Raw genomic sequence first — 21,388 nt, forward strand, 5'->3', positions numbered from 1 at the left:
TCCCAGTCATGCATATACATACATATATTCCTTTTCATATTCTTTTTCATTAAAGGTTATTATAAGGTAGTGAATATAGTTCACTGTGCTATACAGAAGAAATTTGGGTTTTTTAGAATCTATTTTTATATGTAGTGGCTAACATTTGCAAATCTCAAACTCCCAGGTTTATTTCTTCCCACTCCCTTTTCCCTGGTGGCCATAAGATTGTTTACTATGTCTGCAAGCCTGTTTCTGTTTTGTAGATGAATTCATTAGTGTCCTCTCTTTTCCTTTTTTTTTAGATTCCACATATGAGTGATATACGGTAGTTTTCTTTCTCTTTCTCGCTTACTTCACTTAGAATGATGATCTCTGGGTTCATCCATGTTACTGCAAATGGCATTATTTTATTCTTTGTAATGGCTGAGCACTATTCCATTGTATAAATGTACCACATCTTCTTTATCCAGTCCTTTGTTGATGGACATTTAGGATGCTTCCATGTCTTGGCTACTGTATAAAGTGCTGCTATGAACACTGGGGTGCATGTATCTTTTCGAATTAGATTGCCTTCTGGATGTATACCCAGGAGTGGGATTGCTAGATCATATAGTAACTCTATTTTTAGTTTTTTGAGCAATCTCCATACAGTTTTCCATAGTGGCTGCACCAAACTGCATTCCCACCAGCAGTGTAGGAAGGTTCCCCTTTCTCCACAGCCTCTCCAGCATTTATCGTTAGTGCACTTTTGAATGATGGTCATTCTGACTTGTGTGTAGTGATACCTCATTGTAGTTTTGATTTGCATTTCTCTGATAATTAGTGATATTGATCATTTTCATGTGCCTTTTGGCCATTTGTATGTCTTTGGTTGTCTTTATTTTCTTACTCCCTTCCTAAACTACTTCTGGCCTTAGGGTTTTTGCCTGTCCTGATCACTGAAATAGCTTATTCAAGGGCTCCTCATAGTTGGCTCCTTCTTGTCATTCAGATTTAAGCCCAACTGTTATTTCCCCAAGAAGGACTTCCGTGACTAGCCCTTCCTCTTCAGTCCTTCATTGTCACTTTGTTTTATCTTCATAACACTATGTTATCTTCTTAACACTTCGTAAGAGTATTAATTATTTGTTCACATACAACATTGAAAATTCCTAAGACTAGGAATATCGTCTGTCTTGTTTACCACTGTACCTCCAGTGCCTGTAGGTGCTCACTAAACTTCTTTAACCAATGAATGTATCTCGCTTTATTTCTGTTTTTTTTTTTTTTCTGGTTTCAGAAATAGTGAATGCATTTGGTAATGGCCAAGTAGCAACAGAGTGGCACGGTGGGACTAATAACTCATATACAAAGTCCACAGCAGGCAGAAAAACAGAGGTCTACCCTTGGAAGTCAAACTGCAGTAGAAAAGATCAGGAGTTTTTCCACTTCTTTTCTGAGGTCACTCCCCAATCTATAGGCTTGCTGACTTGAAGAGTTAGGGGAAATTGTTTGGGACTGATGGAACAGCTAGAACTTAGGGGGTAATCTTAAAAGGAGGGAGCCACAGAATGAGTGCATTCCAAAATCAGTGTTCGGATGCAGTCTGCTCACATCCTTAGATGACAACCAAACTTTGTAAGCACTGGAGAGAACCTAGTGGCCCTAGTGGAAAATCACTGGCTTACTTACTCTTTCTTTTTCTTACCTTACATGCCTTATTTTGAAGAAATTTTTAAATCATTCCACTATGCTATTTCAGTGATTAGGAAATGCAACATGTATATGTAGCAATGCAAGGACATTAGAACACCAACTTCTTTAATGTCCTCTTCTGATCTATTTTTGTTTTGTCATTAATGTAACTGTTTTTAACCCCTCAAGAAAATAACTGCATTAGATAAGAATAATATCCGTTTAGATTTAGTTACATATTTCTCAGTTTCTTTTTTTTTAACATTTTTTATTGATTTATAGTCATTTTACAATGTTGTGTCAAATTCCAGAGTTCAGCACAATTTTTCAGTTATACATGAACATATGTATATTCATTGTCACATTTTTTTCTCTGTGAGCTACCATAAGATTTTGTGTATATTTCCCTGTGCTATACAGTATAATCTTGTTTATCTATTCTACAATTTTGAAATCCAGTCTATCCCTTCCCACCTTCCACCCCCTTGGCAACCACAAGTTTGTATTCTATGTCTATGAGTCTGTTTCTGTTTTGTATTTACGCTTTGTTTTTTTCTTGTTGTTGTTGTTTTTGTTTTTGTTTTTTAGATTCCGCATATGAGCGATCTCATATGGTATTTTTCTTTCTCTTTCTGGCTTACTTCACTTAGAATGACATTCTCCAGGAGCATCCATGTTGCTGCAAATGGCGTTACGTTGTCGGTTTTTATGGCTGAGTAGTATTCCATTGTATAAATATACCACATCTTCTTTATCCAGTCACCTGTTGATGGACATTTAGGCTGTTTCCATGTTTTGGCTATTGTAAATAGTGCTGCTATGAACATTGGGGTGCAGGTGTCATCTTGAAGTAGGGTTCCTTCTGGATATAAGCCCAGGAGTGGGATTCCTGGGTCATATGGTAAGTCTTCCTAGTCTTTTGAAGAATCTCCACACTGTTTTCCACAGTGGCTGCACCAAACTCCATTCCCACCAGCAGTGTAGGAGGGTTCCCCTTTCTCCACAGCCTCCCCAGCATTTGTCATTTGTGGATTTTTGAATGATGGCCATTCTGACTGGTGTGAGGTGATACCTTATTGCAGTTTTGATTTGCATTTCTCTGATAATTAGTGATATTGAGCATTTTTTCATGTGCCTTTTGATCATTTGTATGTCTTCCTTGGAGAATTGCTTGTTTCGGTCATCTGCCCATTTTTGGATTGGGTTGTTTATTTTTTCTTATTGAGTCGTATGAGCTGCTTATATATTCTGGAGATCAAGCCTTTGATTTGATGCAATCCCTATCAAATTACCCAGGACATATTTCACAGAACTAGGACAAATCATAACAAAATTTATATGGAACCATCAAAGACCTAGAATTGCCAAAGCATTACTGAAGAGAAAGAAAGAGGCTGGAGGAATAACTCTCCCAGACTTCAGACAATACTATAGGGCTACAGTCATCAAGACAGCATGGTATTGGTACCAAAACAGACATATAGACCAATGGAACAGAGTAGAGAGCCCAGAAATGACCCCACAAACTTTTGGTCAACTAATCTTCGACAAAGGAGGCAAGAATATACAATGGAATAAAGACAGTCTCTTCAGCAAATGGTGTTGGGAAAACTGGACAGCAGCATGTAAAACAATGAAGCTAGAACACTCCCTTACACCATACATAAAAATCAGCTCAAAATGGATCAAAGACTTAAACATAAGACAAGATACAATAAACCTCCTAGAGGAAAACATAGGCAAAACATTATCTGACATAGATTTCAAAAATTTTCTCCTAGAAGAAATGAAAGCAAGAATAAACAAATGGGACCTAATGGAACTTACAAGCTTCTGCACAGCAAAAGAAACCATAAGTAAAACAAAAAGACAACTTACGGAATGGGAGAAAATTTTTGCAAATGATTTCTCAGTTTCTTAGCTCTGGATTCTTGCTGCTCAAATCCTCTGGGAACATTTTCTTTCTCTTTGAACTATATCTTTTTTTGTTTTTTGAAAATAGAAAATGAGTTTATTAGATTATGCTGCCATAGACAACAGTGGGCCACATAAAGGAGAGGTCCCTGTGGGAGCCTGAACTGTGTGTTCAGAATTTCATGTTTCCTGATGGCAGACTTAGTTACGTTCACCTGAAAAGACTTTGCACTTACTCTTGAAAAACATATTCAGTCGGTATAGAATTCTAGATTGGTAGTTAATGTCTTCAGCACACAAAAGGTATCATTACACTGGCTTCTGGTTTCCGTTATCTTATTTAAGTCAGATGTCCCTCTAATGCATGTTCCTTTGAAGACAATGTCCTTTTTGTCTGTAGCTGTTTTTAAGATTTTGTATTTGTCGCTTGTGTTCTTTAGCTTTATTTTTTTTAAGTGGAACAGATCGTTATTTTATAGATGTTTGCTGTCTGTATAGAAGAAAGACCTCTTCAGTAATCCAGGGTATTTTTTTCAGAGGATAGTATGCTTTTAACTCTTTCAGGACTATGTTAAAACGGTCTGCTAATGAAATTGAAACTTGTATATTTACTCTTTAGGAAACAAAATTATTATTGATTTGTAACATTATATAAGTTTCATATATTGAACATTGTGTTTCTACTTCTGTACACCCTACCATGTGCTCACTACCTAAAATTTATTTTCCATCTGTAACCATACACTTAACCCCCTTTTCCCAATTCCCCACCCCTTCTCCTCTGGTAACCACTAGTCTGTTCTCCATACCTATGTATTTGTTTTTGTTTGGTTTGGTTTGTTCATTATTTTATTTTTGTCTGTTAGTTTTTTATATTTCACGTAAGTCAAATCATATGGCATTTATTTTTCTCCATCTGACCTACTTTACTTAGCAGAAAATGCTTGAGGTCCATCCATGTTGTTACAAATGGCAAGACATCATCTTTGTCTTATAGCTGAGCAGTATTGCATTGTATATACACATCTTATTTATTCATTCCTCTGTTGATGGGCACTTGGGTTGTTTCCTTATCTTGGCTATTGTAAATAATGCCACAAAACATGGGAGTGCAGATTCCTTTTCAGATTAGTGTTTTCATATTCTTTGAATAAGTGCCCAGAAGAGGGATAGCTGGATCATTTGGCAGTTCTATTGTTAATTTTTTTTTTGAGGAATCTCCATACTGTCTTCCACAGTGGCTGCATCAGTTTACATCCCCACCAACACTGCATATGAGGGTCCCATCTTCTCCACACCCTCACCAATACTTGTTATTTCTTGCCTTATTGGTAATAGCCATTCTGACAGGTGTGAGGTGCTATCTTATCATGGTTTTGTTGTGCATTTCCCTGTTAGTGATGTTGAACACCTTTTCATGTTCCTGTTGGCCATATGTATGTCTTCATTGGAAAAATGTCTATTCATTCCTTTGTGCATTTTTTAACAAGATTGTTTGTTTTTGTTGTTTTTGTATGTTTTGGATATTAACCCCTTATCAGATATATCATTTGCAAATATCTTCTCTCATTTGATAGATTGTCTTTTCATTTTATTGATGGCTTCCTTTGCTGTGCAAAAGCTTTTTAGTTTGATGTAGTTCCATTTGTTTATTTCTGATTTTTTTTCCCGTTGCCTGAAGAGACATATAGAGAGAGATTGCTAAGACTGATGTCATAGGTCATACTGCCTATTTTTTTTTCTAGGATTTTTAGGCCTCACATTCAAGTCTTTAGTCCATTTCAAGTTAATTTTTGTGTATGGTGTGAGATAGTGGTCTAGTTTCATTTCTTCGCCTGTGTCTGCCTAGTCTTCCCAACACTACGTACTAAGGAGACCATCCTTTCTCCATTGTATGTTCTTTGCTCCTTTGTTGTAAGTTAGTTGTCCATATGTGTGTGGCTTGCTTTCTGGCTCTCATTTCTGTTCCACTGATCTATGTGTCTGCTTTTCTGCGAGGACTAAGGTGTTTCGATTACTGTAGATTTGTAGTATAGTTTGAAATTAGGGAGTGTGATGCCTCCCTTTAGCTTTGTTCTTTTTACTCAAGATTGATTTGGCTATTCAGGATCTTTTGTGATCCCATATGAATTTTAGAATTTTTTGTTCTATTTTTGTGAAAAACATCCTTGGGATTTTGATAGCATAATGGAGTCCTTTGTAGGTTCCTTTTATCCCTAGCTGTCTTTAAAATACTGCCATTGACTGTAGACAGTTTTAATATTATGTCTTGGAGAATGTCTTTGCGTAGAGGTAACCAGGTATTCTCTTAGCTTCACAGGCTTCTATATCCAGTTCTTTCCCCAGGTTTGTATTATTTCTCTAAGTAATCTCTCTGCTCTCTTCTCCCTCTCTTCTCCTTCTGGGATACTATTATTCTAATGTTGCATGTGCTAAAAGAGCTGGATGGCTCTTGTAGGATTTCCTCATTTTTTTGAATACCTTATTTCTCTTGTCTCTTCTACTTGTATCACTTCTAGATTTCTGTCTTTAGGATCACTAATTCTCTCTTCAATATGATCACTTTATTCCCAGTGCTTTCTAATGCATTCTTTATCTCATTTATTGAGTTCTTTAGTTCAAGAATTTCTGTTTCGTTCTTTTTTAGAGTTTTAATCTCTTTGGTAAAGTATTCCTTCTGTTCATTAATTTCATTTCTGAGCTCATTAAACTGCCTTTTTCTTTTAGCTCATTGAGTTTCTTCATGACAGCTGTTTTGAATTCTTTATCAGTTGGATCACAATATTCTCTGACTTCATTTGGTTTCTGGAGAATTGTCATTTTCTTTTTTGTGGTGTTACTGTGGTTCTTCATGTTGTTTGATGATGAATTATTTCTCTGCTGGTAGATTTGATATTAAATGACAGGTTAAGAGTTAGGATTCCTTTATTTCGTTTTCTGGCAGGTGGTACCATCATGCAAGTTTCTGGTTTCCCTTACCTGAGCTGCCTCTGGTTATATTTGAGGGTGGCACTTCCCAGCCTCCACCTTCTCTGTAAGAGGTGTGGCTCTGTGCCTTCATTGTTGCTTTTTGTGCCACCAGGGTCACAGCTGCCTACTTCTGCCAGGGCTGCTGTCATCACCAGGATAGTGGGCTCTTTCCTTGTGCCTGGGATCCCCTGTGACAGGCTCTGCTGTGAGGGGAGGAGGGGGATGGTGGGCAGGCCCGTGTCATGGGCACCTCAGAGGCTGGAGGACACAGAGCAGAGGCCCCACTGCTGCTGCTGCCTGCTTACCTGTGGCCATGGCTGCCAGATGTGGTCAGGTGGTCAGAGATGTATGCACCGCCTTTCCTGCTGCTGCTGGGTGCTCTGAATCTGTGGGCTCTGCTGGCTCAGTCAGAGGTCTGGGGTCATGGGCACTGACTCTGCTGCTTGCTCGTCCCCTCTTTGTGTTCCAGTCCCCCCACCGTTGGATGAACAGATGTGTGGAATTCTCCAGTGTCCTGTTGTGTTGAGACACCTTTGTTAACTTGTGGACGCTTTACTGAATGCAGACTGAAGGGGAGAGACAATGGTAGTTTCTTCTCCTCTACCATGTTTCTGAAGTCTAAAACCATTTTCTTCAGTTCTAGTATTTTATGTGTGGATTTATTCTTGTTTATCCTACTTTGTGGTTCTTTGGACTTCTTTTTTATCAGTGCTCTGCTACTTTTCATTAAATTTGGCTGATTCCTAGCCATTATCTCTTCAATCATTGTCTCTACTCCATATTTACAGTTATATTCTCTCTGTTTCTGCCTCTCTTTTTCTGGGACCAAAATTAAAAGTGTGTTAAACCTTCTCAACTTACCTTTCATATCTTCCGCTTTACTGATTTATTCTTTAATTCTATTAACCTATTAGGTTTAAAATTTTGGTTGTTATATTTTCACTTTCTAAAAGTTCTCTTGGTTTTTTAATTCCGATAGATCAATTTGTAATAGATTGCAGATCTCTGCAGAACCTTTCAAATTAATTTTGTTTCTTTGTTTTTACTTTAAGTGTAAAACTTACAATTCATCTAGAAATTCAGATATCTAAAGTTTTTGAAGTTTTGTTTTAGTTATGTTGTTTCTCTTTGTTCTTGTGATTCATTGTTTCTTTATATGTTTTTTTATCTTTGCCTATATATACTGCTCATTGACTTTAAAAAAAATTTTGTAAGAATGGTTGAATACAGATTGAGATTGCCTGCCTCCAGAGAGATACACTTTAGCTCCTGCCAGGTACCTGGGAATACAATCAGTGTGGAACCATGTTAATTTAAATGAACAACTTGAGGATTTGCGTACCACCCAGGTGATGGGAAAATTGAGGTGCAAATCCATGTGAAGGCTGATTTACTTCTTCCCCCTTATCTTGAATGCGTGCCCCTAGGAACTCAGCTTAGTAAAGGAAAGTTCTCCTCTCTACTCCCTACCATGGCTGGACACTTTGATTTCTGTCCTCTTTGACCTGTGAGACCATCAAAACCAACGTTTAAATTTGCCTGGATTTTCAGATACCCTTAAGGCAAAAATAGTCCCACTTTCCCTTTAATTTTGGCCAGATAATTTGTTACTCTTTTGTCAGTTCTTTGATACTTTTTAGACATATTTTAAAAATACCTTATCTAGAATTTTTAGTTATTTCTGTGGAAGCGTTGGTCCAATAATCTAACTGAACCATTTCTTAACATGAAAGGTTCTCACCACATAAAAATAAACTTTTTCCATAATCCCATTTTCATCATTTTTCTTTTTTTTCCTTCTTCCTTATATCATTTTCCCCTTGTTTTGACTCTTCTCATCCCCAAATCATGAATATCCTCAAGTGCATTATTCTAGTACTTTCATGGTTTTATTTTTCCACTAAAATTTCTAGTTAATTAGGAATTCATTTTTGTATATGGTTTGTATAATTCCTGTTTGAATCTGTTGTCTGAATCTCGTATCTCGATTATATTTCAGGAACACTGGACATCCAGAGCTATTTTGCAGTTCCAGAAGTTGTGTGGTTTGAAGCCATTAGTGGGGGTAGTGGATGAATATGTTGATGGAATCCTTAATATTTTTCTGTGTGATACATCCTCAAATGAAGACATCTATTTCCATCATGTCCTAAGAACAGAGGGCCACGCCATTGTATGCCGAGAAAATGTCCCTTCTAAGGTGGTGCATTCTGGATGTATTTTGTAATGTGTTTTATTTAATCTCAATACTTCAGGGTATAAGAGAATTTAATATGGAAAGTTATTGGATTTATTTTTTAATCTTGGAGACATCTGTGAGATTCCTGCCTCCTTAATTCAGAGCACTTTCTTAATTTTCAGATGACCACAAAACACTACATTTGGCTTATTGTCCTTCAGAATGTGAATTCTTTTTCCTTGAATAATTGAGGATTCTACCTATCAAGAATTTAATTCTCTGAGGTTTTCTTAGACAGGAGCAACACTCTCTTATTTTGCAATTACTCATGGTAATGTCTGCATCACCATTCATGTTGATGCTGATCATTTTTGTGGCTAGGCAAAGCTATCAATATGGAAAAAATTCTAACTATTAAATTTTAGAAGATAGTACATTTCCCACAACATTTGAAAATTATGAAGTGCTAACTTTTTCACTTTTTCTCTGAGAAACTAAACTCTTCCTTCTTCTTTTTTTTAATCCCAGGGTTTCAGAGACCTCAACCCTTTAGCTTTATACACTAAATCCAGTGCAGGGCCCGAGGACATTGTCCTGACAGAACTGGGCTGTCCTTCCCAGCAGCACTATTTTAATGAAGACCGAGAGATAAGTCCACCATCAAAAGAGAGTGAATTATATACCCTGGTAAGAGATTTTTGGAAATATTATTATAATTCTTTATATTATTGTTAATATTTAATGAGTATTTACTATACGCCAAACACTGTAAAAGCACTTGAAATATATCATTTAATACTCAGAACATCCCTGTGACATAGTGACCACAGTTATCCCTATTTTATAGATGAGGAAACTGGGGCATCTCAAACCTAGGAAAGTTTGGGAACTACGTGGTCATCTTCAGAGTTACCTTGTCTCTCATTATTTGCTGGTTTGAACCTTTGCTTCAGTCGTGCTGCTCCCTGCACGATTTCTCACACACTGAATTCTGCTACTGCCTTGGGGCAGTTGTGGCCCCGCCTACACCGACCCATGTGCTGTTCTTCTCATCAGATTCTTCTTCACATGTAAATGTCATTTCTTACTTTCTCTATAAATCTTTTGGCAACTCTTACCCACAGTAATAACAATAATATTACTATTATGTATTATTCCATCCCACAATAATAATAATAAAAAAAAAACACTAATAGTGACACTGAACTCGTACCGTATGGTAGGCACGGTCCTAACGACTTACTTGCGTGTACTAGTTAATTTAATCTTCAGAACTAGTTTACCAGGTTGGTGCTTTCACATCCCCATTTTAGATAGAAGTAAAGTGAAGCACATTAGTAAGTAATAAGTGGAATGATTTTTCAACAAATGAATAAACAGACATGTCCTCTGAGTCACATGTTCCTCACAGTTACAAGTACTGGGCTAATAATGTAGGTCGCATTCATTTTGAGAGCCAAGAATTTATCTTTTTGGACACAAGGCTTTTTACTTTGAATAAAATGTGAAAATAGTATTTCGTGTAAGTATGTTACACGAATTTTTAAAATTTTAGCGATGATATTTTTTTAGTAGACATTTACTAATTATTAGAAAAGATAAGAAAGGCCATTTGACTACTGGGAGATTAACCTACTCTGAAAAATATGTATGAATGTTTACTGCTGCATGTTTAAATCGATATCAACATTTTAGTTTCCTAGTTTAAAATTAGTTAAAATTAATTGAACTTGTTTAGTCCCTGAAACTTTTCTGAAGCCTGAATTTTTCTTAGTCATTATTAACTTGATTAGAACAGTTATATTTCCCGATTCTTAAATAATGAATTGAATTCACCTTTAAAAGTTTTCAGAATATCTTATCACTCTGTTGATGTCTTCAGATAATCATAGTTGAGTCCTAAGAAATAAGGCATCTTTTCTGCAAAAGAGATGAGACCTAAAGCTCCTCTGTCCCACCCCAGCCTGTATTTTAACATATCAAGGCTTCCACATGTTGCACACACAGATGTGCCACACATGCGTCTACCTCTGTGCACCTGGTTCCCTACTCTTCTTTTAGGCATCCTGACAGTTTGTGTTATTTCCTTTATTGCATCTTTTCAGATACCTTCCTTCCCCAGTGATATTTTGGTTAAATCTCTGTGTTGACTCTATACTGAAGCTTGTGCTGTGATTATCTGATTGTGTCTTCATGCCATATTTTGAGTTCCTTTAGAGCTGGGAACTGTTGCATTTATCTTTATATCCACAGAGCTACCCCATACACATTTCATAATATGGACTCAATAGATGTTTGTTGGCCTGAACTAGTTTAGCAGGATGGGAAGACGTAGTAGGGTCATGGATAAAGTTAGAAAATGAGGTAGCATTTTCATGAACCGAAGCAAAAAAATCCCCCCCCCAACCCCAGAATTTATAGGCATGTAGATTTTGGAAACAGCATTAGTATAGAAAATAAAATAATTTCTCTTTCATATCTACTAGCAAGATATTAATGATGGGAAGGCTTTCAGTCACCTTAAATCAGTCGCCTCAAAGGAGCCATTAAAGGATTCTGAATTCTGTTCTTTGAAAACTCAAGATAAGAGCTGTGAAGACGATCCAAAGTGGTCTGTCCCGGAGTTAAAGGGTGTGAAGGAAGAAAATGAGGTAGGAGAAGGGAAGATAATTTTTTAAATGTAATTAATGTGCTAAAATTAATATGTAAGTGAAGGGGACTGGAATAAAATAGCTCTTTAAACCCTACTGCTTTCAGTGTGGTCAGGGCACACTGAAATTCTTCAGCAGTCACCAAGACCAGTTACAGCAACATAGCCTTGATCACAAAAAAGAAACGCCATTGTCTGATTTGGTAGGTTAGTACCTATTCCATAGCTCTGGGCAGTCTTCAAGAATTATGCGTGATTATAAACTAGAACTGAGAAACAATATTAGGAAGACCCATGAGGGAAAATGTTGACAACGTTTTGGAGGGTGTTATATATACATATACACTTTTTTTTCCCGGTGGTGTCTCCCTTGGAGGACAGTTTTATTTTAATCAAATGTTGATGTACATGCAGCTTAGAGTTTCCCCAAAGCCCTCCCCTCCATTGCCCATTTCACAGAGCAACCATTTTCATCTCTTTCAGCTTCTTCTTTTGGAATTTACCTCTGTTTCTTTCATTAAATAGCATGCTTGTGTTGTTATTTCCTGATTTTTCAGTTTTAGAAAAGTATTTATGGCTCTCCCACTGTGAGATGAGGGTTTAGTTCTCTTTGATACCTTCACTCCCACCACACACAGACATACCCTTTCTGTCCCGCCCCATCACCGTCTTACTAACACAGTTATGCCAAACTTCCCATTAGATCACCATTCAGTATTTATGTGATTATAACTCTGTAAATGCTATTTACAGCCAAGTAGTGTGTTATGGCAAGTTTTCTTTTCCTGCATAACTTTTATTTTTTCCAGTGTTAATATTAATTTTTTATAATTAGTATTAATACTTCTTTCTTTTAAAATCAATATACAGTAAAAAATTGACTTTGTTTTTGGGGTACTGTCCTATCAGTTTTAATACACGTATAGATTTGTGTGACCACCACCACAGTCAGGATGCAGAATGGTTCCATTGCCTGAAAAAACTCCCAGGTGGTACCCCTTTATAATCACATCTCCCCAAATCCCTAATCCCTGGCAATGGCTGATCTGTTTTCTGTCCCCATAATCTTTCAGGACTGCCTCATAAGTGGAATCATGTGGTAGGTAACTTCTCGATATGGGGCTTCGATTCCACATCGTCCCTTCATCCGCATTATTGTATGTATCAGTAGTTTATTTCTTTTCATGATGAGTAGTATTTTATTATATGGATACACCACAGTTTGTATATCCATTTCATCCCATTTAAGGATGTTTTGGTTGTTTCAGGTTTGGTAATTATGAATAGAGCCTCTGTAAATATTCGTGTCTAGGTTTTTGTATAAACATAATCAGGAGTAGGATTGCCGGTTCTTGTGGTAAATATATGTCAAACTGTCTAGCAGACTAGCTGTACCGTTTTGCATTCCCACCAGCAACGTATGAATTCTAGTTGCTCCATAACTTACCAGCACCTGCTGTTGTCAGTGATTTTTGTTTTTAGCCGTTCTCATAGGCTTGTAGTATCACCATGTGGTTTTAATCTGCATTTCCCTAATGACTATGGTGTTGACCATCTTATCATGTGCTTACTTGCCGGCCACACCTACTTCTTGGTGAAATGTCTATTGCCCCCTTTTTTTTTGATTGAGTTGTTTGTTTTCTCACTGTTGGAAATTGAGAATTCTTTGTATGTTCTGGATAATAGCCCTTTGTCAGATATGTGATTTTCAAATATTTTCTCCCACGTGTACCTTGTCTTACATTCTCTTAATGATATCTTTCATACAGCAAAAGTTTTTAATTTTGAGACAGTTCAGTTTATCAGATTTTCCTTTGATGTACAGTGTTTTCAGTGTCAAGGCATGTTGATTGAAGTTTAGTATAAAGTGTGAGGTTTGGGTCAGGGTTCATTTTGTTGCATATGGATGGCCAGCTGTTCGAGGGCTATTGTTGAGAAGTCTCTGCTTTCTCCGCTGAATTCCCTTTGCAGACTTAAATGAAACGTCCGTATTTGTGTGAGTCTGTTCCTAGACTTCATTCTGCTCCGTCAGTCTTTCTGTCCCTTTATCGGCGGCGCTGTCCTGATTACTATAGATTTATCATACCTCTTAGAGTCAGGTAGTATGATTCCTCCTGCTTTATTCTTTTCCAAAATTGTTTTTAATGTAGTTCCTTTTCATTTCCATGTAAATTTTACAATCAGCTTACCTGTATCTGGGATTTTTTTGGAATTGCATTAAATCTGTAGATAAATTTGAGAAGAATTAACATCTTTAATCTGTGAGTGCAGTATATGTATTTGTTTAGCTTTTCTTTAATTCCTTAATCAGGGTGTTACAATTTTTAATATACAGAACATATTTTGTTAGCTTTAGGTATTTAAAACTAACAAAGACTATCTAACTTAGATAATACTTGTCTGTTTATTTTGGGAGGAATTATAAATGATATCTTTTTATTTTAGTTTCTGTATTTTCATTATTAATATGTAGAAACTGATTTTTGTGTTTTGACCTTGTGTGGCATGAATTAGCTAACCTCACTTATTAGTTCTAGGAGGTGTCTTGTAGATTTCTTTTGGGATTTTCTACATAGACAATAATGCTGTCTGCTAATTGGAAGGGTTTTATCGTCCTTCCACCACCCCTCTGCCCACAATCCCTAACCCCTGGCAACCACTAATTGGTTCTCCATTTGTAAAATTTTGTCATTTACAAAATGCTATATAACATCATATAGTATGTGATCCTTTAAAATAGGCTTTTTTCACTCAATATAATTCCCTGGAGATTCATTCAAGTCATTACATGAATCAGTAGTTCCTTGTATTGCTGAGCAGTATTCCATGGCATGTGTGTGTCACAGTGTGTTTCATCGTTCACTCACTGAAGGACATTTGGGCTAGTTCCAGTTTTTAGCTATTACAGATGAAGCTGCTGTAAATGTCTGTATACAGGGTGTTGTGTAAAAATAAGTTCTCTGGAATAAATGCCCAGGAATGCAATGGTTGGGTTGTATGGTTCAGTTCATCTGTGATATTGGCCTGTAATTTTCATTTTTTCCTTTTGTGGTGTCTTTGCCTGGTTTTGGTATTGGGGTGATGCTGGTCTCATAGAATGAGTTCAGAATTGTTCCTTTTCAGTCTTTTGGAATACTTTGAGAGGGATAGGCTTTAACTCTTCTTTAAATGTTTGGGAAAATTCACCTGTGAAGCCATCTGGTACACAGGTTGGGAGCTTTTTTTGTTTATTTGGGAGCTTTTAAAAAACTTTTTTACTGATTCGATTTCATTACTAATAATTAGTCTGCTCAGATTTTCCATTTCTTCCTGATTCAGTCTTGGAAGGTTATATGTTTCTGGGAATTCATTTCTTCTTGGTTGTCCAATTTGTTGATGTATAGTTGTTCTTAGTAGTCTCTTAGGATTGTATCTCTGGGGTATTGGTTGTAACTTCTCTTTCATTTCTAATTCTATTTGTTTGGGCCACTTCTTTTCTTGATGTGTCTGGCTAAAGGTTTATCAGCTTTATTCTTCTCAAAGAACCAGCTCTTAGTTTCATTGATCTTTTTTATTGTTCTTTTAGTCTCTCTCTCATTTATTACTGCTTTGATTTTTATTATTTCCTTCCTTCTGCTAACTTTGGGTTTTTTGTTTCTCTTTTTCTAGTTCCTTTAGTTGTAAGGTTAAATTGTTTACTTGAGATTTTTCTTGTTTCCTTCTTTTCTTGTTTATAGCTTGTATTGTTATAAACTTCCCTCTTAGAACTGCTTTTGCTGTGTTGCATAGATCTTTGGATCTTTGCGTTTCCATTTTCATTTGTCTTTATAGGTGGTTGATCTATTACCTTTACCGTATGTTTGCTTTTACTAATGAGATTTTCCCTTCATAATTTTTATATCTAGTTGTGGTCTTGTCTTTTCCAGATTTCCCTTTAGTCCCTTTCTTGTAAAGCTGGTGCTAAACTCTTTTGGCTTTTGCTCATCTATAATACCCTTTATTTCTCATTCAAACCTGGGAAGAGTGTTCTTGATTGTAGACATATATCATGACACTCTCTTCTGGCCTGCAAAGTTTCTGCTGAAGTCAGCTGATAGTCTTACGGGAGTTCCTTGGTTTGGATTTCTGGGTTCATCTTGTTTGGGACTCCTGTGATTCCTGGACCTGGATGCTTGTTTTCTTTCCCAGGTTAGGGAAGTTTTTGGCTATTATATCTCCAAGTAAGTTCTCTGTCCCTTTTTCTCTCTCTTCTCTTTCCAGGACCCATATAACGCAAATGTTAGTATGCTTGATGTCCCAGAGGTCTCTTAAATTATCCTCATTTAAAAAAATACGTATTTTTTTTGGTTGAGGTAATTTCCACTGCTCTGTATTCCAGCTTGTTGATCCATTTCTCTATATCATCTAACCTACTGGATCCTTCTAGTGTATTTTTTTATTTCAATTATTGTATTCTTCAGCTCTGTTTGGTCTTTTTTATGTTTTATTTCTCTTTTTTAAACTTCTCACTGCATTCATCCATTCTTCTTTTGAGTCTGTTGAGCATATTTATGATTTTTTTTTTGAACTCTGTGTCAGGTCATTGCTTATATCCACTCGCTTAGCTCCTTTTCTAGGTTTTGTCTTATTCCTTCATTTGGAACACATTCCTCTTTCTTATCATTTTGCCTAATTCTCTGTGTTTACTTCTAAATATTAGGTAGGTTGGTTACATTCACTGCTCTTGGAGTAGCAGCTTTTTGTAGGAGACGTTGTGTGGGGTCCACCAGCACACTCCCTTCTGGTCACCAGAGCTGTGTGCTCTAGGGGTATCCCCATGTGTTCTGCAAGGGCCCTGCTGTTGGGATGGGACCCAGTGCTGTGGGTGTGCTGGCAGGTGAGGTTGGCTCCAGCCGGGTTGGTTGCGAGACCCTGCCTTGTGCAGTGGCTGCTGGTGGGTGGGGTCAGGTCCTTGGTCGGCTGGCTCTGTGGTGCCAGTCTGCTAGCAGTGGAGCTGGTTCCCAGCACAGCTGGCTGCATGACCCTGGATGTCTCAGGGCTGGTTCTAGCCTATAGGTGGGCGGGGCTGGGTCCAGGCATGACAATCTGAATTTTAGTATGTTTATACAATTTACATTTAATATGATTATTAATATGTTTTGATTTGGGGGATACCATTCTGTTGTTTTTCTGTTCGTTTCCCCAGCTTTTCATTCCTTTGCTTTTCCTTTCCTTTCTTCTTTTAGTATTATTGGGGTTTTTTGGTAATATTCTTTTTATTATTTAGCATTCTTTTTTAGTTGTCTATTTTAATTTACTTGCACTTTTACTGTATCTTTTTGTATAGTTTTGTACCAGTTACTCTAGGAATTACAGTATACATCTTTGGCTTTTCACATTGGACTTAATCACTATTTACCACTTCAAGTGAAATGTAGGTATCTTACCACCATACAAGTCTTTTACCCCCTCCTAACTCCTTTACGCTATACTTACATATAATAGCCATGTATGTTGAGAATTTATAATGTTATATTTCTTGCTTTCCACCTTCAAACATATTGTAAACAATTCAAGGGGAGAATAGTCTATTACATTTACCCAGATATTTATCATCTCTGTTGCTCTTCCTTTATTTCTGATATTCCAAGTTTCCTTTTGGTATCATCTTTTTTTTTATCATTAAAGTTTGTGGATTTAATTTGAGTATCTTTTTTTAAAAATATATTTTTATTGAAGTATAGTCAGTTTACAGTGTTGTGTCAGTTTCTGGTGTATAGCATAATGCTTCAGTCATATAGGAGCATACATATGTTCATTTTCATATTCTCTTTCACCATAAGTTACCATAAGATATTGAATATAGTTCCCTATGCTATATAATATAAATTTGTTTTTTATTGGATTTTGTGAGAATCCTCCTGTATTTCGAAATGTGAGACACTCTGCCAGAGTTCAGTAGGTGTTCTGTGCAACTCAGTGGGTTTGTAGATGTAATTCTTGGTGTATTTGTGGGAGAGGACGATCTGTCAGTCTCTCTGTTCTCCCATCTTGGCTCCTCCTCATCTCCTTTCTATTCAAAGAAATCCCTTTAGTGATTCTTTTAGGGCAGGTCTGCTGATAACAAATTATTTTTGTTTTCTTCATTGAGAATGTTTTATTTCATCTTCATTGTTAAGTGATGTTTTTGCTGGATGTAGAATTACAGGTTGCCAGTTCTTTCTTTAAACCCTTTAAAAATTTCATTTCACTTCCTTCTAGCTCTCATGCTTTCTGATGCAAGATCTGCAGTGTTGAAATTGTTGTTCCTCTAAAATAATGTGTCATTTTTCTTTGGCTTCATTCAAGATACTTTGTCTTTTGTTTTCAACATGTTGATTATAATCTACGCAGGTATGGATTTCTTTGGGTTTATTCTGTTTGAGGTTTGCTAACTTTTTTTAATCTATCAGTTTGTCTTTCACCAAATTTGGGAAGTTTTCAGACATACTTTTTCAAATACTTTTTCTTCATTTTGTTCTTTTTTTAAACATTTTTTATTGATTTATAATCATTTTACAATGTTGTGTCAAATTCTAGTGTTCAGCACAATTTTTCAGTCATTCATGGACATATACACACTCATTGTCACATTTTTTTCCTCTGTGAGTTATCATAACATTTTGTGTATATTTCCCTGTGCTATACAGTGTAATCTTGTTTATCTATTCTACAATTTTGAAATCCCAGTCTATCCCTTCCCACCCTCCACCCCCCTGGCAACCACAAGTCTGTATTCTCTGTCTATGAGTCTATTTCTGTCTTGTATTTATGCTTTGTTTTTGTTTGTTTGTTTTTGTTTTTGTTTTTGTTTTTTAGATTCCACATATGAGCGATCTCATATGGTATTTTTCTTTCTCTTTCTGGCTTACTTCACTTAGAATGACATTTTCCAGGAGCATCCATGTTGCTGCAAATGGCATTATGTTGTCAGTTTTTATGGCTGAGTAGTATTCCATTGTATAAATAAACCACATTTTCTTTATCCAGTCACCTGTTGATGGACATTTAGGCTGTTTCCATGTTTTGGCTATTGTAAATAGTGCTGCTATGAACATTGGGGTGCAGGTGTCATCCTGAAGTAGGGTTCCTTCTGGATACAAGTCCAGGAGTGGGATTCCTGGGTCATATGGTAAGTCTATTCCTAGTCTTTTGAGGAATCTCCACACTGTTTTCCATAGTGGCTGCACCAAACTGCATTCCCATCAGCAGTGTAGGAGAGTTCCCCTTTCTCCACAGCCTCCCCAGCATTTGTCATTTGTGGATTTTTGAATGATGGCCATTCTGACTGGTGTGAGGTGATACCTCATTGTAGTTTTGATTTGCATTTCTCTGATAATTAGTGATACTGAGCATTTTTTCATGTGCCTTTTGATCATTTGTATGTCTTCCTTGGAGAATTGCTTGTTTAGGTCTTCTGCCCATTTTTGGATTGGGTTGTTTATTTTTTTCTTAATGAGTCGTATGAGCTGCTTATATATTCTGGAGATCAAGCCTTTGTTGGTTTCATTTGCAAAAATTTTCTCCCATTCCGTAAGTTGTCTTCTTGTTTTACTTCTGGTTTCCTTTGCTGTGCAGAAGCTTGTAAGTTTCATTAGGTCCCATTTGTTTATTCTTGCTTTCATTTCTTCTAGGAGAAAATTTTTGAAATCTATGTCAGATAATGTTTTGCCTATGTTTTCCTCTAGGAGGTTTATTGTATCTTGTCTTATGTTTAAGTCTTTGATGCATTTTGAGTTGATTTTTGTGTGTGGTGTAAGGGAGTGCTCTAGCTTCATTGTTTTACATGCTGCTGTCCAGTTTTCCCAACACCATTTGCTAAAGAGACTGTCTTTATTCCATTGTATATTCTTGCCTCCTTTGTCGAAGATTAGTTGACCAAAAGCTTGTGGGTTCATTTCTGGGCTCTCTATTCTGTTCCATTGGTCTATATGTCTGTTTTGGTACCAATACCATGCTGTGTTGATGACTGTAGCTCTCTAGTATTGTCTGAAGTCTGGGAGAGTTATTCCTCCAGCCTCTTTCTTTCTCTTCAGTAATGCTTTGGCAATTCTAGGTCTTTGATGGTTCCATATAAATTTTGTTATGATTTGTTCTAGTTCTGTGAAATATGTCCTGGGTAATTTGATAGGGATTGCATTAAATCTGTAGATTGCCTTGGGCAGTGTGACCATTTTAACAATATTGATTCTTCCAATCCAAGAGCATGGAATATCTTTCCATTTTTTAAAGTCTTCTTTAATTTCCTTCATCAGTGGTTTATAGTTTTCTGTGTATAATTCTTTCACCTCCTTGGTTAGATTTATTCCCAGATATTTTATTACTTTGGGTGCTATTTTAAAGGGGATTGTTTCTTTACTTTCTTTTTCTGTTGATTCATCGTTAGTGTAAAGAAATGCAACTGATTTTTGAACGTTAATTTTGTAATCTGCTACCTTGCTGAATTCTTCAATCAGCTCTAGTAGCTTTTGTGTGGACCTTTTAGGGTTTTCTATATATAGTAACATGTCAGCATATAGTGACACTTTTACCTCTTCTTTTCCAGTTTGGATCCCTTTTATTTCTTTCTCTTGCCTGATTGCTGTGGCTAGGACTTCCAGGACTATGTTGAGTAGGAGTGGTGATAGTGGGCATCCTTGTCTTGTCCCAGATTTTAGTGGGAAGCTTTTGAGTTTTTCACCGTTGAGTACTATGCTGGCTGTAGGTTTGTCATATATAGCTTTTATCATGTTGAGATATGTTCCCTCTATACCCACTTTGGCGAGAGTTTTTATCATAAATGGGTGTTGAATTTTATCAAATGCTTTTTCTGCATCGATTGAGATGATCATGTGGTTTTTGTCCTTTCTCTTGTTGATTGCATTTTGTTCTTTCTCTTCTTTTTCTAAGACTTTGATGACACAAATGTTAAACCTTTTGATATTGTCCCACAGGCCCCTGAGCCTCTATTTTTGTACTTTTGTTTGTTTGTTTTCCCAGTTTTTTTCCTCTGTTATTCAGATTGGATAATCAGATTGATTCTATCTTTAAATTCATGCATTTTTTTACTCTCAACCTGTCCTGGTATTGAGAAGAGAGCGGACAGATTTCTATATCCAGTGTAAAAACCTTCACTTAGTTCCAGTGTTTTTATTCTTTGCTTGTACCATCCTCTACTTTACCCTCCAGAAGACCTTCTAGTCTTCCAGCAGGAGGAAGAGGTGTAGTTTCCTGAGTTTTTGAGATAGGGGAGGGTGTCTGGAGATCCAGCTGCTTACACAGACTTTTAACCAGTGCTCTTATTTTCCTTACACCTTCAATTCTCAAAACCTTGTAGTAGCAATTCCTGAACTTCTGCAGTATCTATGGTATTAATTTGGGTTACTTCTCAGTTTTTCCTGCTACAGGCTTAGGAGTCCACTTTCTCGGGAGTGCTGAATAAGCTTTCATTTGTCTGCTTTCCTGTATGCAGAATATAGGTGGTGTTTTCTCCTCTTCTGTTCTCTTTGACCTTAAGTTTATACCTTAAATCTATTTTATTTTGGTGATGTTTCAGGAGGGAGAGAGTAATCAATTGTGTATTCACACTGCCTTCTTTTCCTGGTGTCAGGAAAAAGTGGTAAACCTAAATTTTTAAATGTATTCATCCAGGCACCATAAAGTTTTTCTTTGTCTCCTGATACCTTCTAGGATGAGATCCCTACTGGAATGCCATGCCTGGAGTCAGTAACCATAGGTGATGATATTTGGGATGAGAACTGGTTACCTTTGCAGGCTGAAATGGGAAAAGGAAGTGATGCTGCCTCCCACTTACTTACCTCAAGCTTTGGTGGACAGAAACCATATTCGTCATGTAAAGAAGTGCCACAGAAGGTTAGATCCTTGGGAAAACATGAAGTAAACCACTGCTGAGAAAGGAATTATAAATGTAATTGTCCAAGCCTCAAAAAAGCTATACATTCTGCAATTCAGAAGGATTTATCAGATAGTAATTCAGAAGATTGCATTCTCCCCCCAAATGTGGTAGTGTTGGGGTGGGACAG

At 36.7% G+C, this 21,388-nt stretch overlaps 1 protein-coding gene across 2 annotated transcripts in view; it reads left to right on the forward strand.

Annotated features, from left to right (window-relative positions):
* The window catches only part of TDRD5 (tudor domain containing 5), a 62,921-nt gene that overhangs the window by 32,643 nt on the left and 8,890 nt on the right, over positions 1 to 21,388 (forward strand). Inside the window, exons 11-14 of one of the 2 annotated variants that reach the window (XM_010992906.3) lie at positions 8,540 to 8,740; positions 9,248 to 9,406; positions 11,206 to 11,370; positions 21,036 to 21,218. In XM_010992906.3, coding sequence (XP_010991208.3) covers positions 8,540 to 8,740; positions 9,248 to 9,406; positions 11,206 to 11,370; positions 21,036 to 21,218 — 708 coding nt within the window. The remainder of the gene's footprint in view (positions 1 to 8,539; positions 8,741 to 9,247; positions 9,407 to 11,205; positions 11,371 to 21,035; positions 21,219 to 21,388) is intronic. The other variant, XM_031435686.2, reaches the window with a different exon arrangement.

This window comes from Camelus dromedarius, chromosome 23 (genome assembly GCF_036321535.1).
Source record: "Camelus dromedarius isolate mCamDro1 chromosome 23, mCamDro1.pat, whole genome shotgun sequence".
In the NCBI taxonomy this organism is placed as follows: Eukaryota; Metazoa; Chordata; class Mammalia; order Artiodactyla; family Camelidae; genus Camelus; species Camelus dromedarius.